Here is a 10824-nt window from a genome sequence, read left to right on the forward strand (position 1 = left end):
GGATGTAAACTCAGTCTTAGGCCTCATGCACACGAACGTGTATTCTTTCCGTGTCCGTTCCGTTTGTTTTGCGGACCGTATACGGAACCATTCATTTCAATGGGTCCGCAAAAAAAACAACAAAAAAAAAAAAAAAAAAAAGTTACTCCGTGTGAATTCCGTTTCCACATGTCCGTATTTCCGTTCTGCAAAAAAAAACAGACCATGTCCTATTATTGTCCGCATAGGACGGTTCTATTAGGGGCCGGCTGTTCCGTTCCGCAAAATACAGAATGCACACGGACGTCATCCGTATTTTTGGCGGATACGTTTTTTGTGGACTGCACAATACATACGGTCGTGTGCATGAAGCCTTACTGGGTATTTTTTTTTGCCTGAAACTGAATTTGAGATTTTACCCCATCGGTTCCCCAGGGTGTGATCGGCATGGGGTCGTGACCGCCAAACAGGAGAGCCCCTCTGGTCTCGCACCCATCGGTAGTCGGACGCGCTTATGTCTTTCCAACCACAATCGCCATGTTCAAAGTCGCAGCTGAAGGGTCTCCTCCAAACTGGAGACTCTCGGTGATAACCTGCAGGGAGAGAGAAGACGATCAGATGTGCACCCCACCCCTGAACTACGGCATATGGGGTCACCTGAGCTGTCCAGGCAATGGCAAGAAGCCCAGTGACTGAGAGAAGCCATATCTACACAGTCAGGAAACATGGAGCACTGCTTCCCTTCACTGACAGCAAGCAGAGGTGCTGAAACAAAATAAATTAAGAGAAGCCAGTTCCTGCCGTGTGTGCGAGGCCGTCTCTGACTCACCGCAGTCCCGTTCGTCGGAGCAGTCCCAGCAGTCACATATGAAGTTACATCGGCTCTCCGTGGAGCCGTCGCAGGACGCGGAGGTGGAGCGAACGGCTAGGAGACAAAGCAAGCAGATTACTAAAGACAACCAGACCTGTATAAGGCCACATTCACACAACCGTATCCTTCATCAGGTCTGCAAATCACAGATGCGGTCCATGTGCATCCCGCACGCCCCATTGTAGAAATGCCTATTCTTATTATCCGTAAAACAGCCACGTTCTATCATTTGCGGCACAGATGCGGACGGCACACCGGTCAAAATGAATCGGTCCGCCAAACATTTGGATTGGACGAGGACAGACGATACGGTTTTGTGAATGTAGCACAGGGATCAGCTGCTGTGAAACTACAACTCCCAGGATGCACAACTATTCGCCTGTTCTTGTAACGCCCATAGAAGTGACAGGAGGATTCTGGGAGTTGTAGTTTCAGAACAGCTGGAGTGCCATAGGTTGCTGATCCCTGCACCTTCTAAGGATAAGCGGCGATAGAGGTGCCTGGAAGCCACTCATCTGCCTCTGCTTATTATGTGGTGGTTTATGGCTGGCTAGGACATGGCTATCCTGTACAGCACCAGGAGTATATTATTAACGGACCCGATCACTGGTTCCATCCCCCATACTGTGCAGCTGCAGTTCTGGATCGCGTCAGCGTCACGCAGTGTGAACCGAGACGTGGGAACAACCTGCCAGCGTAAATCAGAATGTGGGGTAACTACCAGGGCTCTGGGTGCAGGCCGGGAACTTACCCCTGGACTCCTGAGCACATGAACCATGGCGTCAGTCCAAAGCAAATTGAACTACAACTCCCAGCAGATCCTCTAATGCCCTCCCCAGGAGCTAAGGGAGTCTCCTTTTCTTGCACAACTACCAGAGCAGCTGCACATTATGGAAGCAAAGTCCTGGAGGGTGACCAGTGACCCATCAGCTGGGCAGGCTGGGACTTGTGGTCCTCCAGCACATCGTTGTCCACTGCAGACTAGTACGATGGATGGGGAAGCCTGGGACTGGCCATGGAGGTGTTCTGGAAGCTCTTGGGCTCCAGTGTAAAATATCTAATGGGCCCTCACCTACCTTGTGCCATTTATAATACTGGGGGCTTATGTGGCAGAAAGCTCCGTGGCCCGGTGAGAACCGCTAACTCTGCCCCCTCCATAGATGTGCCACTAACTAGTCACCTACAGACCCTGCATCTATGAACACAGTTCACACTGACATCAGGTACAGCCTCTAATGCCCGTACAGAGTGACCCCCTGCGAAAGGTCTCCAAAAAATAATAGGTCCATCACCCACTAGGGGCAGGTGACCGCGAGCGCTGGCAACGTACATGACCGTCGCTGGCACTGCACATACCAGCGTGCCCCCTCCGCCATACAGCCGCTTATCGTCAGCCATTTCTAATGGTGATAAGCGTCCGTCAGGAGACCACTAACCCCCCCAAACCAGGCTCTGACCGTCTGCACTTACCAGAGCTGAACAAGGCGAGCAGGAGCAGGGAGACGCGTGAGCTCCGCATGATCCCAAGAGCGCTCCGAACACCGCAGGAAAGTGCTGAGAAAAAGGGAAGTGGACTTTCACCCCTCTGGAGGTACGCAGGGCATGTAGCACCCAGGCTCTGAGCAAGAAGCAGAGACCGTGACCTAAGGGGAAGAATTAAAGGGCACAAAACGTTCGCCTGCGCTGGCACCGCTACAGCACGACTCAAGAGCGCCACCTAGCAGATCAGAAGGGCGGAAAATTCTACCAGGTGTTCGCATAGCAAAAATCAGAAACGGCTATGAAGTGTTAGAAGGGCTCAAGCACACGACCGTATGTATTCTGCGGTCTGCAAAAAATACCGATGACGTCCGTGTGCATTTCGTATTTTGCGGAACAGAACAGCCGGCCCCTAATAGAAGTCTTAGGGCTTATGCACACGACCGTATGGCATTTTCAGTGTTTTGCGGGCCGTTTTTAACATATCTGTTTTTTGTTTCAGTAATGTTTCCGATTCAGTTCCGTTTTTCCGTATGGCGTATACAGTAATTACATAGGAAAATTGGACTGGGCATAACATTTTCAATAGATGGTTCCGCAAAAACGGAACGGATACGGAAAACATACGGAGTACATTCCATATATGTTCCTTATTTTTTGCGGAACCATTGACTTGAATGGAGCAACGGAACTTGATTTGTGGGCAATAATAGGACAGGTTCTATCTTTCAACGGAACAGAAAAGCGGAAACGGAATGCACATGGAGTAACTTACGTTTTTTTTTGTGCAGACCCAGTGAAATGAATGGTTCAGTATAAGTAATGGATACTGGACTAAAAAAAACGGCCAGTATACTGAACACAAAAAACGTTCGTGCGCATGAGCCCTTATCCTTGTCCGTTATGCGGACAATACGAGGACATATTCTTTTTCTTTGCAGAATGAACATACGGAAACGGAATGCACACGGAGTAACTTACGTTTTTTTTTTTTTGTGCGGACCCAGTGAAATGAATGGTTCCGCATACGGTCTGCAAAAAACAAAAACAAAACAAAAAAATGGAATGGACAGGGAAAGAAAATACGATCGTGTGAATGAGCCCTTATGTACAGGATCCCTGGGGGTCTGAGCCCTGGGAAAACCAGGCATCTTGAGAAAGGGGGGCTTAGAGTCTCCTGTATGTGCAGAGCCGTACTGCACACGTGTGACCACCGCTCCATTCACTTCTGTAGGACGCTGGGGGAGCACTGTGCTTAACAGTCCCATAGAAGTCAATAGAGCAGTGATGCTGCGAGTGCGCTCCTGCTGCACTACCGATCCCAGCACTCAATCCAAGACTATCGCGAGACAAATGGGAAACCCCTTTAAGGGTAACCCCATACTGTATATGCCCATCTTACCCCTGCGGTCTCTATTCCTGGCTTCATCCACTTCTGCGCAAGTGCCGGACGCACCCAGTGCATGCACACATCCTTTACAGCGGCCACCCTATTAACACGACCCTTCAAGCCTGATCAATGTTCAGTGAAAACTTTTGTAACAACTTTAGTTACAATTCCTCACCGTTATCAAGATCTCTGCTTGTTGTCACTGAACAGGAACCATTCTCGTTTACATACAGCTTTCCTTGACTCACAGCTGAGGGTTTGTTACAATGCATCCAGTCCAGAGCCTCTTCTGTCGAGGGAACACATCAGCAGTACAGATCTCTCACAGTTTGTTACAATGTATCAGTGCAGGAACGAGGGTTAGAATAATCTTCAATGGGAAGTGGACGGATCAGTGCATAACTGGACAGACCTGACGCTCAGACGTCTCGGAAATCCGACCGACAACCCCTAGGGGAGTCATAAGGGTTGTCACCCGAATATTAAGTTACGTTATGTTCACTCAGGGCGGATTTGCTGCAGAAAAACCACCGCCGTCCCTGCTTGAAGTTGAACAGAATTAACATTTTTGATTGGACTCAGACCACAGATGGCCCTGTGTCAGTATACACTGTCGTTCTGTCTTGCTGTTCATAAGCAAGGCTAAATGGGTCTCTGGAATTGGAAGGGGTATATTGGCAGTAAGTAATGCTGTGACTGCAGACTCAGATGCAGGTAGTGAAGGGTTAATTACGGGGCAGCCGATGCGAGGTAAAATCTACACACAGCGCACGGGGCGACCCGCCACGGCTGACTCCGCGAGCACCTGACCTTAGCACCACACTCCGCTGATCGGGGCTATTAAGCCATAAAAATGAGCGCCAAGAATTTATGATCTGGCTAGCTGGACAATCGCAAGAACTAACACCCCCATCATCCTCACAGATCAGCGCTACCATTCACACAAGCGCAGGAAGTGACTGGAGCAGGGTCTCCAGGCAGCACAGAGTATTTCAGGAGAGGTGGAGGGGGCAGTCCACTCAGAGGCTGTGAGGAGGGCAATGGCGGACTTAGTTACATAGCAGAGTCCCCAGCAGCACAGAGTATTTCAGGAGCCAGGGATCCTGAGAGAGACAACCAGTCCGCTCACGCCGTGAGGACAGGACAGGATGTGACCAGGACAGCGCCATGATGTAAGGAGGGGAGACGAGTGGAAGGCAGGAGTCCAGCAGCACAGAGTATTTCAGCAGAGGAGGAAGGATAACCGATCCCCCTCAGGAGGGCAAGGATTTATGTACGGTAAGGTCATGACAATAGGTGTGGATGGGCAGTAAGTGACACCTAGAGGGCAGGGCAACTGAGCAGCACAGAGTATTTCAGGATATGTATTAGAAGGCTCTGATACGCTGCACCTGAGTATATAACCGTCACGCTCCCTCTTTGGTCTCTTACTGCCTTCTCACACCCACATGACGGGGGATCACCTACCAGGCCGCCTGATGTCGCAGTACCACAGGGCAGCACATACCCACAGACATGGCACCTTCTGCTCGCTCTACACCGACACAGGCCTTACACTCGGAGTGGTGGTCACTGACCTGCCCACCCCCAGCAGAGGGAGGGGGGGGGGAGCAGACACGAGCCCTTTAACCCTTTAATGGAAAGAGAGCAAGTTAATTATTGTCTATAAAATGCCTCCCTGAGCAGCGTTGTACAGATTGCAGCTTATTTTGCTTCTTGTTCTCCACTCACATCCAAAGCAGTTTTCAACATTCTGATCCCATCTGTCAGACATGTGGCCTCATCTGAGCTCCCATAATGCACTGCTCTCTGGAAACCAGCAGAATGACGACATTTGCTTTAGATATGAATGGAGGAGAAACCATGGAGAACCGAACAGCGACTCCTCGCTGTATAAGGATTTAGCTTCCGATTTTTCCGTACGCCGGTGGAGTTCTCCTATAAGTCGCGCAGTAATGACGCCGAGCCCCATTGTACATTGCCCACACGCTCATTTATTTACATAGGATTTAAGCATCAGGCAAACAACAGATATGGAACTGCCGGCGATAGGGGGCGACATGGGGCACACGGTAGTCGCTGGGGGGGGGGGGGGTCAGTGCAGTGTAAATTGTATTTAGGTTGCTGCCAACAGGTGGCGCTGCACTCATCCATCACCATACCACCTGGTGCGGCAGCGCCCGCTATACTCACACCGCCCCCGATCACAGTTCCATGGTAATAACAAATCTATTAGATAACACAGCGCTGCCCCCTTGTGGACATAAGGCAGAGGCACAGCACCTCGGTTCCACACGCGGTAGGTTGCTGCGGGGTTTCTTCAGTATCCGTCATCTGACCAGGTCACTTCATAGTCCGGATACTTCGCTTTTACTAACTCCATGGTCACTGCGTGTCTGGCCCGGCCGAAACCCTGCAGAGCAGAGAAGCAAGAGGTGAGCCGGACCGAGGGGATCAGTTACCTGGAGTGCCCCTTTAAGTTCTATAAGGCTAGTTTCACATCTGCGTTAAATCACCAGATCCGGCACCGTATAATGGTGTCCGGAGGGACACAAACCGCCGTATGGTGCAGTTACCTGCCACTGTCTGCTGGAATTCACACTGCAAGTGTGAACCTAGCCCAAGAGAAAATCATAGAGTATATCAGGGTGATGACCTCTCCATAACACAGTATTTTATACCGCCACACACTGCACCCATCAACACATCATTACAGACCTAAAAACTGCATGTCGTCACAGTGACTGCAGAATAGTGAGTGCAGCTCTGGAGTATAATACAGGATGTAACTCAGGATCAGTACAGGATAAGTAATGTATGTACACAGTGACTGCACCAGCAGAATAGTGAGTGCAGCTCTGGAGTATAACACAGGATGTGACTCAGGATCAGTAAAGGATAAGTAATGTATGTACACAGTGACTGCACCAGCAGAATAGTGAGTGCAGCTCTGGAGTATAGTACAGGATGTAACTCAGGATCAGTACAGGATAAGTAATGTATGTACACAGTGACTGCACCAGCAGAATAGTGAGTGCAGCTCTGGAGTATAATACAGGATGTAACTCAGGATCAGTACAGGATAAGTAATGTATGTACACAGTGACTGCACCAGCAGAATAGTGAGTGCAGCTCTGGAGTATAGTACAGGATGTAACTCAGGATCAGTACAGGATAAGTAATGTATGTACACAGTGACTGCACCAGCAGAATAGTGAGTGCAGCTCTGGAGTATAATACAGGATGTAACTCAGGATCAGTACAGGATAAGTAATGTATGTACACAGTGACTGCACCAGCAGAATAGTGAGTGCAGCTCTGGAGGATAGTACAGGGTGCACATTAACCCTACCACTGAGTTGTACATAGGACAGTGAGGACTGATTACCAAGGAGTGCCCATAAATGTGGATTTTCTTGTTGCTGCTGGAGTGGTTAATTCTGCCTCCTCCCAGACACTCGCAGTCATAGACCCGATCCTTCTCGATCTCTGCAGCCGCCTTATCATAGATATCAGCTGCAAAGAAGTAAATGTCAGAGGTTATTTTTACATACAATCATGGACTCGGCCTCTGCAGCTCCCATGCCTCCTCCCCTGGACGCATTCATTACATAATACCCCAGCGCGGGGAGTACTCTCGTTACCGACGCTCCCCCAGCGCGGGGAGCACTCTCGTTACCGACGCTCCCCCAGCGCTGGGAGCACTCTCGTTACCGACGCTCCCCCAGCGCTGGGAGTACTCTCGTTACCGACGCTCCCCCAGCGCTGGGAGCACTCTCGTTACCGACGCTCCCCCAGCGCTGGGAGCACTCTCGTTACCGACGCTCCCCCAGCGCTGGGAGCACTCTCGTTACCGACGCTCCCCCAGCGCTGGGAGCACTCTCGTTACCGACGCTCCCCCAGCGCTGGGAGCACTCTCGTTACCGACGCTCCCCCAGCGCTGGGAGTACTCTCGTTACCGACGCTCCCCCAGCGCTGGGAGCACTCTCGTTACCGACGCTCCCCCAGCGCTGGGAGCACTCTCGTTACTCATATTGCCCCAGTGCTGGGGGTACTCTCGTTACTGACGCTCCCCCAGTGCTGGGAGTACTCTCCTTACTCATACTGCCCCAGTGCTGGGAGTACTCTCCTTACTCATACTGCCCCAGTGCTGGGAGTACTCTCCTTACTCATACTGCCCCAGTGCTGGGAGTACTCTCCTTACTCATACTGCCCCAGTGCTGGGAGTACTCTCCTTACTCATACTGCCCCAGTGCTGGGAGCACTCTCCTTACTCATACTGCCCCAGTGCTGGGAGCACTCTCCTTACTCATACTGCCCCAGTGCTGGGAGCACTCTCCTTACTCATACTGCCCCAGTGCTGGGAGCACTCTCCTTACTCATACTGCCCCAGTGCTGGGAGCACTCTCCTTACTCATACTGCCCCAGTGCTGGGAGCACTCTCCTTACTCATACTGCCCCAGTGCTGGGAGCACTCTCCTTACTCATACTGCCCCAGTGCTGGGAGCACTCTCCTTACTCATACTGCCCCAGTGCTGGGAGCACTCTCCTTACTCATACTGCCCCAGTGCTGGGAGCACTCTCCTTACTCATACTGCCCCAGTGCTGGGAGCACTCTCCTTACTCATACTGCCCCAGTGCTGGGAGCACTCTCCTTACTCATACTGCCCCAGTGCTGGGAGCACTCTCCTTACTCATACTGCCCCAGTGCTGGGAGCACTCTCCTTACTCATACTGCCCCAGTGCTGGGAGCACTCTCCTTACTCATACTGCCCCAGTGCTGGGAGCACTCTCCTTACTCATACTGCCCCAGTGCTGGGAGCACTCTCCTTACTCATACTGCCCCAGTGCTGGGAGCACTCTCCTTACTCATACTGCCCCAGTGCTGGGAGCACTCTCCTTACTCATACTGCCCCAGTGCTGGGAGCACTCTCCTTACTCATACTGCCCCAGTGCTGGGAGCACTCTCCTTACTCATACTGCCCCAGTGCTGGGAGTACTCTCCTTACTCATACTGCCCCAGTGCTGGGAGTACTCTCCTTACTCATACTGCCCCAGTGCTGGGAGTACTCTCCTTACTCATACTGCCCCAGTGCTGGGAGTACTCTCCTTACTCATACTGCCCCAGTGCTGGGAGTACTCTCCTTACTCATACTGCCCCAGTGCTGGGAGTACTCTCCTTACTCATACTGCCCCAGTGCTGGGAGTACTCTCCTTACTCATACTGCCCCAGTGCTGGGAGTACTCTCCTTACTCATACTGCCCCAGTGCTGGGAGTACTCTCCTTACTCATACTGCCCCAGTGCTGGGAGTACTCTCCTTACTCATACTGCCCCAGTGCTGGGAGTACTCTCCTTACTCATACTGCCCCAGTGCTGGGAGTACTCTCCTTACTCATACTGCCCCAGTGCTGGGAGTACTCTCCTTACTCATACTGCCCCAGTGCTGGGAGTACTCTCCTTACTCATACTGCCCCAGTGCTGGGAGTACTCTCCTTACTCATACTGCCCCAGTGCTGGGAGTACTCTCGTTACTCATACGGCCCCAGCGCTGGGAGCACTCTCGTTACTCATACGGCCCCAGCGCTGGGAGCACTCTCGTTACTCATACGGCCCCAGCGCTGGGAGCACTCTCGTTACTCATACTGCCCCAGCGCTGGGAGTACTCTCGTTACTCATGCTGCCCCAGCGCTGGGAGCACTCTCGTTACTCATACTGCCCCAGTGCTGGGAGTACTCTCGTTACTCATACTGCCCCAGTGCTGGGAGTACTCTCCTTACTCATACTGCCCCAGTGCTGGGAGTACTCTCCTTACTCATACTGCCCCAGTGCTGGGAGTACTCTCCTTACTCATACTGCCCCAGTGCTGGGAGTACTCTCCTTACTCATACTGCCCCAGTGCTGGGAGTACTCTCCTTACTCATACTGCCCCAGTGCTGGGAGTACTCTCGTTACTCATATTGCCCCAGTGCTGGGAGTACTCTCGTTACTCATATTGCCCCAGTGCTGGGAGTACTCTCCTTACTCATACTGCCCCAGTGCTGGGAGTACTCTCCTTACTCATACTGCCCCAGTGCTGGGAGTACTCTCCTTACTCATACTGCCCCAGTGCTGGGAGTACTCTCCTTACTCATACTGCCCCAGTGCTGGGAGTACTCTCCTTACTCATACTGCCCCAGTGCTGGGAGTACTCTCGTTACTCATACTGCCCCAGTGCTGGGAGTACTCTCGTTACTCATACTGCCCCAGTGCTGGGAGCACTCTCGTTACTCATACTGCCCCAGTGCTGGGAGCACTCTCGTTACTCATACTGCCCCAGTGCTGGGAGTACTCTCGTTACTCATACTGCCCCAGTGCTGGGAGCACTCTCGTTACTCATACTGCCCCAGTGCTGGGAGCACTCTCGTTACTCATACTGCCCCAGTGCTGGGAGTACTCTCCTTACTCATACTGCCCCAGTGCTGGGAGTACTCTCCTTACTCATACTGCCCCAGTGCTGGGAGTACTCTCGTTACTCATATTGCCCCAGTGCTGGGAGTACTCTCGTTACTCATACTGCCCCAGTGCTGGGAGTACTCTCGTTACTCATACTGCCCCAGTGCTGGGAGCACTCTCCCCCCCCAGTTTATGAGGTAACCTCCCTCAGGTCTCTCCAGTCAGACGGGGGCGGGGCGCTCAGTCACACATGGCGGGGCGCTCAGTCACACATGGCGGGCCGCTCACCGTGATACTCCGCCCAGCCGTAGCCCCGCACAATGTCCTTGGACTCGTCCGAGCCTTCCCGCACACTGACCCGGATCAGCACGTACTTAAACACGCCGTCCGGGTCTATATCCACCACAGGAATCCTCTCCAGACCCTGCTCCGCCATCTTCTCTCAGGGAGAGCACAGCAGCCAATCAGCTATCATCCCGCCCTCGCCTGCCGCTCGGCCAATGAGAATCCAGAACACTGACAGAGGGAACGCCCTTGCCCTCGTGTCTACATCACTTCCTCTGACAGGCGTTACCATAGAGACGTGTTCTCAGCTAAAGTGGAGATTTTCTATAAATTATAATTATTGTAAATTATGTTCTGTGATCTGACCATTGGCCAATTTAAACTTA

At 52.1% G+C, this 10824-nt stretch overlaps 2 protein-coding genes across 4 annotated transcripts in view; both read right to left on the reverse strand.

Annotated features, from left to right (window-relative positions):
* The window catches only part of MAMDC4 (MAM domain containing 4), a 30554-nt gene extending 27857 nt beyond the window's left edge, over window positions 1-2697 (reverse strand). The window contains exons 1-3 of one of the 3 annotated variants that reach the window (XM_044268307.1): window positions 2321-2697; window positions 809-904; window positions 399-572 (exon numbers count right to left, since the gene is read on the reverse strand). In XM_044268307.1, coding sequence (XP_044124242.1) covers window positions 399-572; window positions 809-904; window positions 2321-2369 — 319 coding nt within the window. In that variant the 5' untranslated portion in view covers window positions 2370-2697. The remainder of the gene's footprint in view (window positions 1-398; window positions 573-808; window positions 905-2320) is intronic. The other 2 variants (XM_044268305.1, XM_044268306.1) reach the window with 2 other exon arrangements.
* A 2996-nt stretch (window positions 2698-5693) lies between these two features.
* Window positions 5694-10618, reverse strand: PHPT1 (phosphohistidine phosphatase 1). The gene is made up of 3 exons (XM_044306195.1): window positions 10442-10618; window positions 7108-7235; window positions 5694-6132 (listed from the first exon to the last, which is right to left on the reverse strand). Exons 1-3 carry the CDS (start codon window positions 10587-10589, stop codon window positions 6040-6042), a joined length of 369 nt encoding a protein of 122 aa, XP_044162130.1. The 5' UTR covers window positions 10590-10618; the 3' UTR covers window positions 5694-6039.
* Window positions 10619-10824: the final 206 nt, after the last annotated feature.

The sequence above is a fragment of the Bufo gargarizans genome, chromosome 9, assembly GCF_014858855.1.
Source record: "Bufo gargarizans isolate SCDJY-AF-19 chromosome 9, ASM1485885v1, whole genome shotgun sequence".
NCBI classification, from domain to species: domain Eukaryota; kingdom Metazoa; phylum Chordata; class Amphibia; order Anura; family Bufonidae; genus Bufo; species Bufo gargarizans.